The following is a 19,867-nucleotide window of genomic DNA, read 5'->3' on the forward strand; positions in this document are numbered from 1 at the left end:
ATTGATTTCGACTGAGCTCGGGATTTAACTCTCAAATTGTGTCGCAAGCCCAATCTGCAAGATCCACCACTAAAAAGATGGTGAACTCTGTCGGACCTGAGGGGGAAGCGACACCGGGTGCACGATTTTAGTGAATCACGGCACAGTGCATTATTGTCGGACAATGACATTATCGTTGAACTCCAGCAGTAAATGTGCCCCACTGAGTAGTCTGTAGGGTGCGGCTTAGTTTTTCATGTATTATGTGAACCAGCACCTATATCAAAATGCATCACATTCTCAGTCTGTATAATGTGTTAGTCTGTCCTATCACTCTCATGTAAGCCAGCATCTATACGGAATTAACATGCATTCATTCTCTATTTATTTAATCTCTTGTGTACTCCACACTACACAAAACTAGAGGTGTCTACATAATGTTGTAGAGCACAGGTGTTAAACACACGGCCCAGAGGCCAAATCTGAGCCATGGCCTTGTGTTATCCAGCCTGGCTCTTGTTTCCCTGCCCCTATGTTGTGCTCTTCAGAAGCTCTCCAATACATACCTTCCCCCCCTGAAGCAGCAGCTGTCCTCTTCTTTGCTCCAGTGTGCGCCCTCTGTACATGCTGGCTTCTACGTAATGTAATCACGCGGGAGAGGGGAGAGAACTATTGTGGCTATGGGTGCACTAGGAGCTCAGTGGCTATTGGGGGCACTGGGGGAGCACTAGGAGCTCAGTGGCTGCTGAGGGGAATTGGGGGAGAGAAGTGGCTACTGGGGCATCCCGACGATTTTCGTTTTGCTCGACTGGGATTTAAAAGGGGTTTTTGGCACAATCGATTGGGTTTTGGCGCTGGCTTTCATGCGACACAAAGGGCGGGTCGTCGGACGATCCGACAGATTCAGACAAACCGCGGGATTTAACTAAAAAATTGCACTGAACAGCACTTTTCAAATATAAAATGTCAGCACAAGTATGTATTAGTGTCAGTAACTGTGCGAAAAACATACGATTACAAGCACAAGGTATGCAAAAAATTGTTATCCTATTATAAAGGTTATCCTAACAAACATGTCAGATTAGGGTATTGAATCACCTACATGTGCAGTGCCTGCGCGGCACTCAGCAGTTTCTGTCAGATCCATTGAGATGCATAGAGCAGAACGGACATGCACTGCCGGCTTCTCCATTAATCTCCATAAGCGACGAAGGGTCCAACTGAGGTACCTAGGACCCCATCAGACCCATCGTTTTCGTGATCTGCGGGGGTCTCATCACTGAGACTCCTATTAACAGCAAGTTAGGTCCTATCCTGAGGATTGGGCCTAAGTTGGTTTGTGTGAAAACCCCTTTAAAAGAATGAATGCACATTCTTATGTTTTTGTACTCACATTTTCATTTTAAAAACTTGCATTTACTGTATAAAAAAAAAAAACGTACGTACTCACCCTCCAGAGGCTCGATGGTCGGCGTGGCTCCCGATGTTCGGGTTTCCGACGGCTCCTCTTCATCAAGATCATTGGAACCGCCCGAAGGTGAGTATGGAAGTATGTTTCTTTTATTGTGCTTGGCGATTGGGGCTGGCTGTATGCTGAACGGGGCTTGCCGGCTGTATAATTAAGGGGGCTGGCTGTCTGTATACTAAGGAGGCTGGCTGTATACTAAGGGGGCTAGATGGCTATAAAATACAGGGGCTGGATGGCTATGTACTACTGGGGGCTGGCTGGCTATATACTGGGAAGCTGTGACCAATGCATTTTCCACCCTCAGCTTATACTCGAGTCAATAGTTTTTCCCAGTTTTTGGTGGTAAAATTAGGGGCCTCGGCTTATACTCGGGTCAGCTTATACTCGAGTATATACAGTAAATACTGCATGCTATCTACCATTGCCCATATTATACTGTTTTATTCATGTAGTCCAGGTCTCATCCAGTGGAAATCTCTACTTTTATGCACCTGCTCTGGGAGTCTCCATTATTATAGTTCTGCTGTGATGGTCTCCAATATTATAGGTCTACTCTGGGGGTCTCCTGTATTAAAGCCTGATAAGGGGATCTCCAGTATCTGTATCTGCTCTGGGGTCTCCAGTATTATACATCTGCTCTGAGATGGTCTCCACTATTATAATCTGCTCTGGGCGTCTCCAGTATTAAAGCCAATTCTGGAGATCTCCAGTACAGGCAGTCCCCTACTTAAGAACACCCGACTTACAGACAACCCCTAGTTACAAACGGACCTCTGGATATTAGTAATTTACTGTACTTTAACCCTAGGCTACAATAAACAGCTATACCATTTATTAAAGGTGTCTGTAATGAATCTTTATTGTTAATCCTTCTTCTTATGACAACCCAACATTTTTAAAATCCAATTGTCACAGAGACCAAAAAAATTCTGGCGGGGGCTACAATTATAAAATATACAGTTCTGACTTACATACAAATTCAACTTAAGAACAAACCTACAGACCCTATCTTGTACGTAACCCGGGGACCGCCTGTATTTGTATCTCTTCTGGGGTCTCCAGTATTAAACATCTGCTCTAAGAGGGGCTCCACTATTATAATCTGCTCTGGGGGCCTACAGTATTATTTGTCTGCTCCAGGGAGGTCTCCAGTCTCCTGTATTACTATGGTCTGGCCTCTTGAAGTTGAGTGGTATGACAAAGGGGCCCTTGGACCAAGGCCAATTCTAGGGTTTTTGCTGCCTGAGGCGAAAATTTGCCTAATTCTACTGGGGCACATTTACTAAGGCCCTTGCGCCAGTTTTCTGTCAGACTTTGCACGTTCCATCTAGTGGAAATCGCTTGCATAGGTGTCTGAGACACTTTTGTGTTGCACGTGACTCTTTTGTGGCCCAGCTCCACTAGGCATCATGCAACACAAATTAGGGGGCATTCTCTTGCTCAGTTGTACGCCAGATTTATCATGCAAATCATTCACCACAAAAAAATTGGTGAACTCTGTCAGGCCAGTGCAGGAAGCACCAGATTCATTATTTAGTGCAGTTTGCGGTACACATGGCGTTTTGAACCTGTTTTTGGGATGATTTTAAGCACTTCGTTAAAAAAAAGCATGCTTTTATTGAAAATGCATCAGTTTTTGACAGTTTTTTCCAATTATCTTAATGAGGATAATTGGAAAACTGACAAAAACGGTCAAAAAACGAATGCGTTTTCAAAAAAACGGATGCATGCGTTTTTTAAAAACACCCCAAAAATGGGTTCAAAATGCCACGTGTGCTGCCGGCCTAAGTAAATGTACCCCATTGCGTTGCAATTTGCACTTACAAAACACAATTTTAAGGGTGCGAGTATTGCCAGCGCTGCATTTACAAGTGTAGCTCTAGTGTTTCTCTGGAAACGCACGCAATCGCTATCCAGAATTCATGTTTTGCATTAAAGCCATGCAAGATACCGTATTCTGGTTACAGATTACTTGCAATTCCATAGAAATGTGCAACACCCCTGCCAATAGCGCCCTCTCCTTGTCAGGATCTATCTGGTGAGCCTGTGCAACTCACCCAGAAGCTAGCTGTCATTGCAGCTGTATCCACTGCCTAGTATGGCAAGAAACCTAACAATCACATCCTTTGCAAAAAGTTGCTGCCAATATTGAAAGTCACATCAAAAAATGTGGAATATATGAACAATTGCTGAACCAAAGAAAGGAAATTCCACCACATTCAATCATATAAAGGTTTAAAAATCTATTTTATTGTGCATATATTTTAAAAAGTATTTTTACATTTAGACATATGCTTAGGGGATAAGATCCCTGGCTAGAAACGGTGAGGGTACAGGTCAAAATCTATTCCTATGTAATTATCAAGTGAAACAACAAACATTTACATGCTGTGTATGTATGGGAAGGAGAAAGAAAATAATCCAGTAATAATGCTCATATATAACTGAGGACAATAGGTTATTAGAAGTTGGTACATAAATCCTTACCCATGGATAAAAGACCACACGTCGACCCCGACGTACGTTTCAGCTTCCCATATATACAGAGCATGTAAATGTTTGTTGTTTCACTTGATAATTACAGAAGAAGAAGCAGAAGTGCTACCACCTAACCAAGGGAGGATATAAACCCCTGATGGGTGGGAGCACATGGTCTTAGATCGTATGTCTTAAGTCTGAGAGCTGTGTCTGGTGCAGCCTAGTCTGAAGACACCTCAGGGGTCACCCCAGGGAGAAACCATTGCTTCAGCCTCTCTGTCCATATTTCTAGCAAACACCACCTGCTGGAGACCTGCCAGGCTGTAGGACAGCCCTCCAGTCCCCATAACAAGCACCGTGACATCAGCGTGCCTAGGGCGCAACTGCCAGCCACTCCAGTATTCTGGGCCCCGGCTGCCTCCAGGTCACCAAGAAAAGGCTAGGCCCCGGTGGGGGATGTTGCAAATGCATATGCAATCGGCCTGAAGGGCGCCCTGTATGGTAGCTCTGAGTTTGTAAGCGCAGGGCTAGAGGTACATGTAACTGCACGCTTAGGGCGGGTCCCCACAGTGTGTTGTGAACCGCATTAGAACAGCTGGGAGGTGATTTTTTTAAAATTACATTATTGTTAATACTTGCGTTGACAAAATGCACCGTAAACATGATGTTAACACATGCGCTTATTATGTTTATGATGCGTTTTGTAAATGCCAGTGTTTACAATAATGTAATTAGGCAAATCACCTTTCCTCAGCTGTTCTAACATGTTTCAAAACGCGCCGCGTGAACGCGCCCTTATTGTTGTAAATGCAAATGTTAACAAAATGTAAGTAGACAAATCTCCTCTCCACAGCTGTTGTATTGCGTTTCAGAACAGTGTAAGAACTGTGTTTGAACGCAGCATCAAATTTTAATTTTAAATTTAACTAAAAATGCTGCTTTATAAAAAGTATAATAAAATGGGTTAACATAGTTAATCTCCTTTTAGGCAGTTTATTTGACATTTCTCCTAGTGTTTGTCTGCAAAGTAACATTTTTTTTGAAGATGCAGTTTAAATACTACTTGTAATCGTCATTCATAGATGTTACTATAGAGCAAAGTGATGCAGACGGTCTTTACATATAGCGATGACGGCACTTTCTACATAAACTGAATGTGGAGTGACAGCTGGGAACGCTCACTGGTATAATAGACAAAAGAGGCACAGGGGGTGGTGTCTGCTACATGCCTGCACTGGTATTCACTACTCTTTCTCTATAAAGTCACTTGTCTGTTTGGGTCCAGTTCTGCTAACAGAAGTTGGTCACTTCACCGTGTGCTGAAGGCATGAATGATTGATTTGTGCATTGGATACGTCTTCCAGTAATGTGTGCAGGATGTCTGGCCATGAATTGGGTCAGCTAGATACTGACGAGTAACACCCCTTCCCTCCCCACATCATGCAGCTGTCTACTCTGCTTTCTGAAAGGCGCCAAGATTCAAACACAAATATCCTGGATGACATCCACAACCAGAAACTGGGCTGCACTCCAAGAGTTCAAATGTAAACGCCTTCATAGAAAAGAATAGATAAGAAATCACATTCAAATCACAGCAGAAATTTCACTGGTGAAATACATGAGGGATGGTGCGTTTCTAACACTCAAGGGCGATATTTATCTGGAAATTGCGACTTTTTACCACGTACACATCTGAATTCTGTAGAACTCTGATCCTGAGTCCCCACCTTGTTCAAATCCAACAAAATTGGTGTCAAATGTTTGTGTTGGTTTGTGCAGAAGAAATTTTTGTTTGTGTCGCTATCGTTTTTAAGATATTAACCCCTTAGGGCGCGTTCACACGTTCCGCTAGCGCCGCGTTCATAGCGCAACGCTAGCGCACAGGGGGCGGAGTTTGGGGCGATCACATATGCGTTTCCAGAGAAACGCATGCGATCGGGTTAATAATCGCATGCGTTTCCCGGGAAACACATATGCGATCGGCCTGAGCCCCACCCACTGTGCGCTAGCGTCGCGTTATGAACGCGGCGATAGCGGAACGCGTGAACGCGCCCTTACCGCTGAAGCCACTTTTCACCTTCCTGACACCGCTCATTTCATCTACTTTGGAACGCTTTAACATATCCAAGTGAGTTTGAAATTGTTTTCTCATGACACCTTGTACTTCATGTTAGTTGAAAAATGTGGTGCGTTTGTTTATGGAAAAAAAACATATATTTGGTGTAAATTTGGAAAAACTTTCGAAATTCAAAATGTTCTACTTTTTCCACTCATAGTAATAACAACAAAAAAATACTTGATAACAAACATTTACCAAATGTCTGCTTTATGTTTACATGGTTTTTATGCATCGTCTCATTTTTGTAGAAGGTTATGGCGCTCAGACCTTTAGGTGCGATTTTTCACATTTCCATAAAAAACGCAAAATTGAAGAACCTGCTCAGCTTTCAAGGAAGTTTTGAGAGGCCTGAATAATAGTAAAACCCCATAAATTACCCCATTATAGAAACTACCCCTCAATGTATGTAAAACAACTTTTATGAAATAAAATAAAAATTTTTTTAGCTAAATGAATGTGTTTTTCATAAAAATGTACACATTCTCAGTGGAAAAATACCAAAAAGCTCCATAATGTTTGACACCTAATCTCTCCTAAGGGTGGTGGCACACGCATCCACCGGGGCAGGCAGCGGTCCAATCGCATCGGCGTTTCTATGTTTTGCGTTAATTTAATGCAAAACGCCCGCGCTCGTTCCCGATCGCAGGAACCCCGGTGGGTGCAGCTTGGTCTGCATTTGCAAGCGCAGCCAAGACGGCACGTCTGCCATCACCCTTAGTATAACAATACCCCATACAGTTAGGGCCAGAAATATTTGGACAGTGACACAATTTCGCGAGTTGGGCTCTGCATGCCACCACATTGGATTTGAAATAAAACCTCTACAACAGAATTCAAGTGCAGATTATAACGTTTAATTTGAAGGGTTGAACAAAAATATCTGATAGAAAATATAGGAATTGTACACATTTCTTTACAAACACTCCACATTTTAGGAGCTCAAAAGTAATTGGACAAATAAATATAACCCAAACAAAATATTTCTATTTTCAATATTTTGTTGCGAATCCTTTGGAGGCAATCACTGCCTTAAGTCTGGAACCCATGGACATCACCAAACGCTGGGTTTCCTCCTTCTTAATGCTTTGCCAGGGCTTTACAGCCGCAGCCTTCAGGTCTTGCTTGTTTGTGGGTCTTTCTGTCTTATGTCTGGATTTGAGCAAGTGAAATGCATGCTCAATTGGGTTAAGATCTGGTGATTGACTTGGCCATTGCAGAATGTTCCACTTTTTTGCACTCATGAACTCCTGGGTAGCTTTGGCTATATGCTTGGGGTCATTGTCCATCTGTACTATGAAGCGCCGTCCGATTAACTTTGCAGCATTTGGCTGAATCTGGGCTGAAAGTATATCCCGGTACACTTCAGAATTCATCCGGCTACTCTTGTCTGCTATGTCATCAATAAACACAAGTGACCCAGTGCCATTGAAAGCCATGCATGCCCATGCCATCACGTTGCCTCCACCATGTTTTACAGAGGATGTGGTGTGCCTTGGATCATGTGCCGTTCCCTTTCTTCTCCAAACTTTTTTCTTCCCATCATTCTGGTACAGGTTGATCTTTGTCTCATCTGTCCATAGAATACTTTTCCAGAACTGAGCTGGCTTCTTGAGGTGTTTTTCGGCAAATTTAACTCTGGCCTGTCTATTTTTGGAATTGATTAATGGTTTGCATCTAGATGTGAACCCTTTGTATTTACATTCATGGAGTCTTCTCTTTACTGTTGACTTGGAGACAGATACACCTACTTCACTGAGAGTGTTCTGGACTTCAGGTGGACGCCCAGGCCTTTTTGAGTTCCCAAGCTTACCAGTCAATTCCTTTTTTCTCAGAATGTACCCGACTGTTGATTTTGCTACTCCAAGCATGTCTGCTATCTCTCTGATGGATTTTTTCTTTTTTTTCAGCCTCAGGATGTTCAGCTTCACCTCAGTTGAGAGTTCCTTTGACCGCATGTTGTCTGGTCACAGCAACAGCTTCCAAATGCAAAACCACACACCTGGAATCAACCCCAGACCTTTTAACTACTTCATTGATTACAGGTTAACGAGGGAGACGCCTTCAGAGTTAATTGCAGCCCTTAGAGTCCATTGTCCAATTACTTTTGGTCCCTTGAAAAAGAGGAGGCTATGCATTACAGAGCTACGATTCCTAAACCCTTTCTCCGATTTGGATGTGGAAACTCTCATATTGCAGCTGGGAGTGTGCACTTTCAGCCCATATTATATATATAATTGTATTTCTGAACATGTTTTTGTAAACAGCTAAAATAACAAAACTTGTGTCACTGTCCAAATATTTCTGGCCCTAACTGTATGTGGTAGTAACCTGCTGTATGAGCACACACCAGGGCATTGAAGGGAAGGTGTGCCATTCTGAAGATATATTATACATTGTCACTTTTTAACAGCTATACAATCTTTAAAATTTTCGGCAATTTGGACAAATAAGTGCTTACAAATGCACTTTACAAATACTTAATTTTTGTTGGTCATTAGCTTATTGATGAGATTTTATTAACTCTTGAATGTGCAGAGGAAAAAAATCGACAAAAATCGAAATTCCCTTTCTTTTTGTATTTTTTTTTACGTACACTGCACCATAAAAATAACATATTATCTTTGTTCAATAGATCACTATGATTACGCATTTATATAGTTTTTATATATATTTTTACTACTTTAATGAAGAAAAACTAATATAGAGAAAATCTCATTTATTTTTGCATCGTCATCTTTTCGGAGACATAACTTTTATATTTTTTGGTTGACAGAGCTGGTTTAGGGCTTAGTTTTTATATATTGAGTTGTCCTTTTCAGTGGTACCATGTTGGTGCACATAACTTTTTTTGATCACTTTTTGGAACATTTTTGCAAATGGATTTTATTAAAAATCTACATTTTTGGCAAGTTTTTCCGGTTTTGTTTATATGGCATTCACCGGGTCCAATAATTTTACAAATTTATTGTTCAGTTTGTTACGGATGCGGTAATGCCAAATATATGGTTTTTTTTTGCATGATTTTGTGTTTTTTTTACTTTATTAGGTATGGATAGGGAATGTTGGTGTTTAGGGGACTTTCACTTTTTATTAAGGGTTTTTAAACTTTTACAGGTCAGCTTGAACAAGCAATGCTCTGATAGTTTGTTCAAGCTCTCATTCCTATAACACAGTGTAATACAGATGTATTACAATGTGTTATGCAAGCATGTGCTGTGCTTTCTCAGTGTGTTACAGCCGGGTCCTGCTAGGAGGCAGAACCTGGCTCCCAGAGAGGATGGCGCAGCTACGGGGCACTGGAAGACCCCCGGGGTAGCTATCCAAGCAACAGACCCCCCTCGGTGAGCTCCGCGTGGGGGGTCCAAATCACCACACATGGCTCTTATGCGTGAGGGTGCGTTCACACGTTGCGCTTTGGTTGCGTTTTAAAAAACATTACAACAGCTGAGATGAGGTGATTTGCCTAGTTACATTACTGTTAATGTTTACAAAACGCATGCGTTAACATAGCGTTAACAAATGTAAATAGTAATGTAATTAGGCAAATCACCTCTCCTCAGCTGTTGTAATGCGTTTTAAAACGCAATGAAAACGCAACCAAAGCGCAATGTGCGAACGCGCCCTAAGGGGTTCACACCAGCAATTGGCAAAATTTACAACTGCTTGCACCAATGCCGTTCGGCAGCCGGTGCCAGAAGTGGGACCTAGTAATACGTCACGATGCAGCAAGTCCCTGACGCCAATGACGTAGTCCTACGTCCAATGTCAGAAAGGGGTTAATAAAAGTTTCCACAGGTGAAAGGAAAAAAAAAACTCTGCTGACCTCTGGAAAAAATGATCAATAAATTAAAAATGATTGCAGCAGAAACAAAATTTTTGGTGCACTACTGGTTTGACACCAGTTTTGTTTGATTCTGTCAATGTGGAGGAGGGAGGGCTGGCTGAACTATACAATTTTATTAACCCCTAGGCACACCAGGACGTTATAGTACGTCCCCGGGGCTACATGCTAAGCGCACAGGGACGTGCTATAACGTCCTGCTTCTGGCACCGGCTCACGAACGGAGCCGGCACCAGAAGCAGCGGCTGTCAGCTGTCTATCACAGCTGACTGCCTGCACTACCACCCGCGATTGGAGCCGACTGGCATGTGCCCCGGAGCTGCCCGGTCTCCCTGGCAGTCAGACCCCTTCCGGGTCTGACTGTAAAGTGTCTAAGCATGGGCGAGCATGCCAGACAGATTACACTGCTCTACAATAAAATAGTATTGTAGAGCAGTGTATTGAACTTGAACCAGCGATCAGAGCATCACTGGTTCAAGTTCAAGTATGTATAAGTAAAAAAAAAGTGAAAAACACTGAACACTACACATTAGAATAAATAAAAAATAAATACATTAAAATATAAGCCCCTAAAATGTCACTTTCCCATAAAACACTTAATAAAGTATAAAAACCACAAAAAACCCCCGCATATTTGGTATTGCCGCGTCCGTAACAATTTGTATAATAAAACAGAATCGTTACTGGACCCGCACGGTACACGCCGGAGAAAAAAAATACGCAAAAACGTTACGAAAAAAGATTTTTAATTAATACCCTATGAAAAATGCTCTAAAAAGTGATTTAAAAAATGTTATGCACTCTAAAATAAGCCCACTCAAAAGAGCAACTCTTCTCGCAAAAAATAAGCCCTTAACCAGATTTGTCAGCCGAAAAATAAAAAAAGTTATATGAAAAGATGGTGATGCTAAAATGAACAAGATTTTCTCCAAATTAGTTTTTATTCAGTACAATTGAATAAAATACACAAAACCCCAACATATTTGGTATCCCTGCGTCCGTAACAATCTGCATAAAAAAACAGAATCGTTATTAGATCCACAAAGTGAACCCCGTAAAAAAAAAAGCTAAAAAAAAAGTTAATTTTCAATTAATACCCTATAAAAAAAATGCTCTAAAAGGTGATTTAAAAATGTTATGCACTCTAAAATAAGACCACTAAAAAGAACAATCCTTCTCGCAAAAATTAACAACATTTTTGCCAAATTACTTTTTATTCAGTAAAAATGGGAAAAAATATATAAATGAGGTCTTTTCGTAATCGTGGAGACCCATAGAATAAAAATAATATACTATTTTTATGGTATGGTTAACGACCAAAAAACAAACAAACAGAAAAATGTTCCTAAAAATTGATGATTTTCATTTCCTCCACCAACAAAGAGTTAATAAAATCTCACAAATTAGCTATAGATGCCCCAAAATTACCTACCAGAAAAGAGCATCTCATGTGGCAAAAGAAATAAGCCCCTATAGGTCCACATTAAAAAAAGAAAAAAATTATAGCCTGTACAATGTGACATAGCAAATCTGATCGGAATGGCGCCGCTTTCCGTTCTATTCCCGGCTGTGCGCCCATACAGCAGGTCACCACCACATATAGGGTATCAGTGTACTCGGGAGAAATTGGGTATCAAACTTTGTGTTGCCTTTTTTCATTTAATCCATTGTAAATGTTTAATTTTCCACCCAAAATGAGTGTATTGTCAAAAAATATTACAATTTGCAGACTGCACCTCCATTTTGTTTTAACCCCTATAAAACAGCTAAAGGGTTAACAAACTTCTTAAAAGTGGTTTTTCATACGTTGAGGGGTGTAGTTTGCATAATGGGGTAATTTACGAGTCTCACTATTATTTAGGCCTCTCAGTGTCAATTAGAAGTTGAGCAGGTCCATCTAATACAGGTTTTGGTGATTTTACAAAAAAATGTGAAAAATGATACCTAAATTCTGAGCCTCATAACATTCTAGTAAAATATGTGGAATCTTAAGAAACCATGCCACCATAAAGCAGACATTTGGGAAATGTAAGTTATGAATTTATTTGGTCATTTGCTATGACTATCTGCATCAAAAGTAGAGAATTTAGAACGTTGAAAATAAAGAATTTTTCCAAATTTTTTCCAATTTTTTTTTTTTTCATAACTAAACGCAAAAGATTTCAACCCAATTTTTAAACTAACTTGAAGTACATAGTGTTCCGAGAAAACAATCGCAAAATCCCCTGGATATATTATAACGTCCCAAAGCTATAACCACTTATAGTGACACAGGCCAGATTTAAAAAATGGGGCCGCGTCCTTAAGAGGCTGAGTCCCGTAGGGGTTAATATCTTCAAAACAAAAGAAGCACAAACAAAAATTTGTTTTGAGCAGCACAGACATAGCACAATTGATAGGCACCAGTTTTGTTTGAATTGGGCAATGTGGGGGGTTGACCTCTGGAAACTTTTAAGTTTAGTGTAAGGGATCCTTCAGATTTTATAACTATTAAGGCCGCGGTCACACGTACCGCTAAGCGTCCAGAGAAACGCATGCGATCGGCTTTCCACCACTATTATGCGTTTTTAAAGGGTGCAGGAGACAATTTTCATCTGATTTAGGATTATAAAATGCATTTGTAAACTGGTCTTTTGCTGCATTAAAGATGCATGTATGTGTCAAATGCAACAAAAAACGTGATGCAACGCAGTGAGTGAACGCGCCCTCACAGCGTTAACTTGTTCAGGCATTGGTAAATGCTGGAGAATGTTATCTAGCACAATTTTGCTAAACACGGTGGAAACACATTGTTATCTGAACATGGGAGAAACTGTTGGTTTGCACCTCAGACTGCACTTTGCGAATCAGGCCTGAAGCTGTATTTCACACATGGCGTTTTGAAACGCCACGCAAAAGCTGGTTTGAGGAGATTTGCTAACATTGCGTTTACACAAGCACAATGGTACCACAATGTAAAAGCATTGTGTTAGCGTCACAATAATATTGCATTTCCGTAAACACAATGATAACCTAATGCAATTTGGAAAATCTCCTCAAAACAGCCTTTGCCTTGAGTTTCAAAACATGTAAATGCTACATACTGGTCCAAACACATTCAACCAAGTACTTGAATTGTGTTAATTCTAGGTCCTATTCCTGCCGCTGTGTCCCAGGCAATGATTTTTCAATGGTCATCGGGAAAAACCCACTGCAAATATTTCCACAATGCAAGTTTATATGGGCTGCATTTACTGTTTAGTCCGCTTCTCTATAGGAGTTTGACATAGGAAAATACGATAATTGACTCATCAGAGACCTTGGTTAACCAATGACAGGCATACACCACATGGCATAGAAATAAAAGCCCAAGCTTCACGTTACTACATAATCATAACACAGTAAAGAATGCATGCAGCATTTCTGTAGCCATCTGATGACAGTTCGCTTGCGTCCCACTGACAGAACTACATTTCCCATGCTTCCACAGCGCTCGGGTGGACACCATCTTGAAACCAGCGCAGCCATTTGCTATAGTAAGCGCCTGCGCGTACACTAGTGATTACCCTTCTAGACATGGCCACGCCGGAATCCTAAATTGTGGATGACGTCACGAATTTCATCTCCAGCGATTGGCCGGAACCTATTACTCCCGCCATTCAATGAAAAGTGACCGTTGCCTGAGGAGAAAGAAGCTGGAAGGCGAGTCTTGAAGCACTCGGCGATTCTGTAGCGGGACCCCCCCGACTTGTAGCATGGCTACCTCCACTCCTAGCCGCTCGGCACCCTCAGGCGTGCAGTCCCCGGCACGTGGAGCCTCCACGCCACTCTCTCCAACTCGCATCACCCGACTGCAGGAGAAGGAAGAGCTGCGGCATCTCAATGACCGTCTGGCCGTCTATATCGACCGGGTGCGATCCCTGGAGCTGGAGAATGACCGTCTCATGCTAAAGGTTTCCGAGAAGGAGGAGATCACCACCAGGGAGGTGAGTGGGAAGGACGCCCGCTGTGGGGATTGGAAGAACCCTTTGTCCGCTCATCACAGGCAGCGCGCAGGGTGTAGCTGTCATTCTAGTGACACCCGAGCCATGGCGGTGCCGGCCCCGTGTCCCCTGCGCTCTCCACGTGGGAATATTCCCATGGCAGGTGGCTGAGGAGAAGACTTTCTCCTGACCTGTGCTTTGTGGATGGCTGAGGTGAAGTTCTACTTCACATCCCGTGTGCAGTCTGTCTATAGCATGGGCTACCCCGTAATCCTATGGGAGGAACATCATTTTGGTAATGCCTTTACAGACTGCAGAAGTCTAAAACTCCAAACACCACATTTATCAAGAGGGCTGTAACTTGTGTATCAGAAGCATACAAAAGTACCAATGTCACTTGTCTTCAATATGTCACTGTGTACATACATCTGCTCTCTTAATAAAGGTAATATGGTACTGGAAAATACCCATTTTAAAACTATAGTTTTTATATTTAACATTTTTATCAGTGTTTTCGGTGATCCTTGCTACTAAGGGGCTGCTCATATATACAGACATGCACATCATATCTCTTTTGCATGATTATTAGCCCCCCACCCCTTTGCTCTGAGATGTGTGAAGTCACAGGATCCATCTTTAGTCACAGTGCTCATATTTGACAATAGACTGATTATATTGGCTCCCTGCCACAGTACAGGATCGGACTGTCACACAAACAGCTCGATCTTGTCAATGGCATCAAGTGCTGGAGAGGAGCAGAGCTTACTAGTAGCTGCTTCAGAAGGTCATATGACCAGACATCAGCAACTTGTATGAATAACTGAGCTCCTACTTAGTCAAAAGCCTCACTTAGCTAAACCAGTTCCCTATACTGTACTGAAGAGAAGCAACCAGGTTGAAACAGCGCTGTCTACAGTTGGGAATCTGTTCTTTCCGGAATAGATATACTGTACTGGTTTGGCTTTAATCCCATATCGTGGGATTAGGCTTCCTGAAGGTTACAGGATGCCTTACAAAGTAGCAAAAGAGGTGTGTTTTTCCTTATCTGCATATTTCCCAGAATCCCCTAGTGGAGCATCAATCGCTACAAGTCTCCACATGTCTGCAAGGTGGCCCTATTTGGCAAACACTCCTTAAAGGGAACTGGTCACCAGGGACCTCATTTTCACTAAAGACAGATTGTAAAAGCCCATGACACCAGCAGTGCAAAAATGCGCCTCTGCCTTTTCTAAGCATTTGCATTACAATATAATTATGTTATAACATACCTTGCACCCTGACAAAATCCTGGGATAGTCGGAGGCTGGGCGTTGGTTCGGATGCATTGGAGCTGCAGGCTGCCTCCATCTTTGTGCTCCTGTACAGCTATGTCCCTCCCCCACTGATGTCAGGCTGCCCAGGCTGTGACCTCTGAGAAGGAGCAGGAGGATGAGCTATACAGGAGCATGAGCCAAGTTCTGAGGAGTGAGTAACACAGACAAGGCACATGTTGTTTTTTGAAATACATCCAAAGACCAGCCCCCGGGACTACCCCAGGATTTTGTCAGGATGCAAGAGTAAGTTATAACACACAATTACACTCACCGGACACTTTATTAGGTACACCATGCTAGTAACGGGTTGGACCCCCTTTTGCCTTCAGAACTGCCTCAATTCTTCGTGGCATAGATTCAACAAGGTTGATTGACATGATGGCATCACACAGTTGCCGCAGATTTGTCGGCTGCACATCCATGATGCGAATCTCCCGTTCCACCACATCCCAAAAATGCTCTATTGGATTGAGATCTGGTGACTGTGGAGGCCATTTGAGTACAGTGAACTCATTGTCATGTTCAAGAAACCAGTCTGAGATGATTCCAGCTTTATGACATGGCGCATTATCCTGCTGAAAGTAGCCATCAGATGTTGGGTACATTGTGGTCATAAAGGGATGGACATGGTCAGCAACAATACTCAGGTAGGCTGTGGCGTTGCAACGATGCTCAATTGGTACCAAGGGGCCCAAAGAGTGCCAAGAAAATATTCCCCACACCATGACACCACCACCACCAGCCTGAACCGTTGATACAAGGCAGGATGGAACCATGCTTCCATGTTGTTGACGCCAAATTCTGACCCTACCATCTGAATGTCGCAGTAGAAATCGAGACTCATCAGACCAGGCAACGTTTTTCCAATCTTCTACTGTCCAATTTCGATGAGCTTGTGCAAATTGCAGCCTCAGTTTCCTGTTCTTAGCTGAAAGGAGTGGCACCCGGTGTGGTCTTCTGCTGCTGTAGCCCATCTGCCTCAAAGTTCGACGTACTGTGCGTTTAGAGATGCTCTTCTGCCTACCTTGGTTGTAACGGGTGGCGATTTGAGTCACTGTTGCCTTTCTATCAGCTCGAACCAGTCTGCCCATTCTCCTCTGGCATCAACAAGGCATTTCCGCCCACAGAACTGCCGCTCACTGGATGTTTTTTCTTTTTCGGACCATTCTCTGTAAACCCTAGAGATGGCCACGTTCAAAGGCCTCAAATCACCTTTCTTCCCCATACTGATGCTCGGTTTGAACTGCAGGAGATTGTCTTGACCATGTCTACATGCCTAAATGAGTTGCCGCCATGTGATTGGCTGATTAGAAATTAAGTGTTAACGAGCAGTTGGACAGGTGTACCTAATAAAGTGGCTGGTGAGTGTATATTGTAATGCTTCAGATTTGCACTGAAGGTTTTTGCAACCTGTCTTCAGTGAAAATGAGATCTCAGGTGACAGGTTCCCTTTAAGTCACCTCGGACCACCCATTGACTTTAGATGTCAGTGCCGTTTTCTACTGCTCATGCTCTAGCGGCGGAAGCTGTGCCCAGGAGACCCTAGGATGTATTGCGCTACTTCAGGAGCAGAGGCGGCACTGTCAGATTAGACCCAGTACAGCTTTGATCAGCATCACCAGTGACAGGTGGTGGTTTTCCTCTAACTGGGGAAAACTTGTCAAAGAAAAAAAAAAATAAACAAAAACTGAATGTGTCCCCCAGGGGTCTTTTTTTAAGTAAAAAAACATATACACAAAAATATGCATAAATATTCATAAAAATACATTAAAAAAAACAGAAGTCCAGCAGCACCAAAAAGCATGAAAAATACTGGTCTTGACACACCAGACGATAATAGTGCAAAAAGAAAAGACTGCACTCCAAATAGAATGTGAACAAACGGATGGGTGCTTTATTAGCCCTATTCAGGATACTTTTTCAAGCTGGCATAGTGGGGAATAATCCCTTGCAGATTTATCTGTGTGGGACTGTTTTTGGCATTAGTTTACGGATCAATGTGAAGACGGCAGAAATAGGACCTGCAATATATTATGGGAAGCAGCAGTTGGCACATTGCTAGTGATGCACAGTGCAGCTTGTCTGTGTTCAGTATATGGCCTGTACGGTACAGCTCATAATTTACACTATTGCCCATTTAAATGTATAAGGCCCTATGCTACATTTATGTACGGCTGTTTTCAATACTTACAGACGACCCCTAGTTACAGACGGACCTCTGGATGTTGGGAAATTACTGTTTTTTTTTGTTACTCCTGGTTCTTATGACAACCCAACATTTTTAAATGCAATTGTCACATAGACCAAAAATTTTTTGTCTTGAGCTACTATTATAAAATATACAATTCTGACTTGCATACAAAACCTATCTTGTATGTTACCCGGGACTAACAAAATATTTGTTACTGTCGCATCTGTATTTTTTTGTACAATGCATATAAAGCAATATTGGCCCTGTACCTTCAGCGTTGTAGAAAAAAACTTGAAAAAAGATGTTTTCATCAAATCGTTCTAAATACAGGCAGTCCCCTAGTTAAAGACTGACTCCTCTGCCCACTGTGACCTTTGGTGAAGATCTTTTACTATAGTCCCAGACTACAATGACCAGCTGGAAGGTGTCTGTAATGAAGCTTTATTCATAATCCTTGGTCCCATTACAGCAAAAAATTTTGAAACTCCAATTGTCACTGGGGCAAAAATTTTTTTGTCTGGAACTACAATTATAAAAATATACAGTTTCGACTTGCATACAAATTCAACTTAAGAACTGCCTGTAGTGATGAAAAATGTTATGTACCCCAAAATGAGACTACTGAAAAGAAATCTTCTTGCAAAAAGTAAGCCCTGGTTTGCTCTGTCAACCAAAAAATTTAAAAGTTATGCCTCTGATGCTAAATCATGCTTTTGAAGATGCTAAAAGAAATTACATTCTCTCAATATTTGTGAGATTTTCTCAACTGAGGCACTGATTTAAAAAAACAAAAAAAACTATTAAAGATTGTAATTGTACTGACCTAGAGAATAAAGATAACCTGTTCTTTTTATTGTACAGTGAATGGTAAAAAAGAATTGATGATTTTCTTTTCCTATACACGTATGGTTAATAAAATCTTATCCATTTAATATAAAAGCCCCAAAATGAAGTATCTGAAAAGTGCATTGTGTCACACAAAAAACAAGTCTACTTCACAAAAAAATTAAGTCTTAGTGCTTGTACAATGTGACAATGCAGAAAAAAACATGCCAGAATTAAGCAGACATGTGGTAAATGTTAGGTCTCATTCACATGGCCATGTCCTATCTTTTCTCGGCTTATGGCGCCGTGCCCCGTGTTCCTCCTTTCCCAGGCGCCGACGTGTGCACGCTGTGCTGCGATACGGCGGGCACCTGTCAGTACGAATTCAGCCTTATTTTTACACATTTTTGGTAAGTTATTAACCCCCTAAAAACTTAAGTCTGTTACGGTAGTCCACCCGATACAAGCTGGGTGTTGAGTATAACTGCAAACACCCATGAAGTATGAGCACTGCTTTTGCGCCCCTGTAAACAGAGGTACAGCACGGGACATCTGCGGAAGTAAGGGCACGACCAGAACGGTTTCATGCCAGGTAAATCTACCGCCTGCAATCTGTGCAGGCTGTTCCTGCATTTCCAGGTGGTCCATGCCAATGCTGGGTTAAGAGTTTTGGTCTCGCTAAATGCGGCCAAGGCCTTTGACTCGGTGGAGGGTCTTACCTTTTGGCTAGTGTTGGTACGGTTTGGCTTCCCTGGGGAGTTTGTGGCCTGGGCTTGCCTGCTGTATCACTCCCCTTTGGCCTCTCCAGGCAGTTTTTGACGGCTATGGGAACTCGCTAGAGTTGAGGATTTTCAGCACATTTTTTGTGCTGAAAAACTCGGCTTATACACGAGTATATATAGTAGTCAAAATGGTTCTACCTAAAATCCTGTACGTCCTGCTTCCGTCACCAGTGTATATACCATGCCAATTCTTTCAGAAGCTTCATAGTTGCATAGCCCTATATGTTTGGGGTGGGGGGAGAGCGAGGATTGCCACCAGTGTGCTAATTTGCTCCTGAGGGGGGGGGGGGGGGGCTTGGCCTTCCTAATTTTAAGCCATATTATTGGGCGGCTCAGTTGTCCCAATTCCCTTTGATGTTCGACCTTGAAAAACCATGCACCGTGACACTTATGGTAAACCCCTATTGTAGTCTACATACTACACCTGAACACCCCCTTGCTACGCCGACTCCTTCTGCTGTAGGCGAGCGTTCGCTCCCACTACTATACTACTGGGTTTGACACCCCCTTGTGGTGTCGCCCTCTTTCGGAACTTTGGAGGATGTCTTTATCCCCTACGGGACTCTTTTGGCCTTAAGGACGCGGACCCATTTTTCAAATCTGCCCTGTGTCACTATAAGTGGTTATAGCTTTGGAACGCTATGAGATATCCAGTTTAAAAATTTGGATGAAACCACTTTTAAGAAGTTTGTTAACCCTTTAGCTGTTTTATAGGGGTTAAAACAAAATGAAGGTGCAGTCTGCAAATTGTAATATTTTTTGACAATCCATTTATTTTGGGTGGAAAATTAAACATAAAACCTGCTGTATGGCCGCACGGCCGGACATAGAGGGGAAGGAGGCGCCATGCAGATCAGATTTGCTATGTCACATTGTACAGGCTATAATTTTTTTTTTTTTTTTTGTGGA

General features: G+C 42.2%; 2 protein-coding genes across 2 annotated transcripts in view; both read left to right on the forward strand.

Moving 5' to 3' along the window:
* LSM7 (LSM7 homolog, U6 small nuclear RNA and mRNA degradation associated) overlaps nt 1–19,867 on the forward strand; it is a 528,664-nt gene that overhangs the window by 306,567 nt on the left and 202,230 nt on the right. The window lies entirely within an intron of this gene.
* Nucleotides 13,445–19,867, forward strand: part of LMNB2 (lamin B2) — a 31,176-nt gene continuing 24,753 nt past the window's right edge. The window contains exon 1 of the mRNA XM_072113925.1: nt 13,445–13,850. Coding sequence (XP_071970026.1) covers nt 13,620–13,850 — 231 coding nt within the window. The 5' untranslated portion in view covers nt 13,445–13,619. The remainder of the gene's footprint in view (nt 13,851–19,867) is intronic.

Source organism: Engystomops pustulosus, chromosome 1 (assembly GCF_040894005.1).
Source record: "Engystomops pustulosus chromosome 1, aEngPut4.maternal, whole genome shotgun sequence".
Taxonomy (NCBI): Eukaryota; Metazoa; Chordata; class Amphibia; order Anura; family Leptodactylidae; genus Engystomops; species Engystomops pustulosus.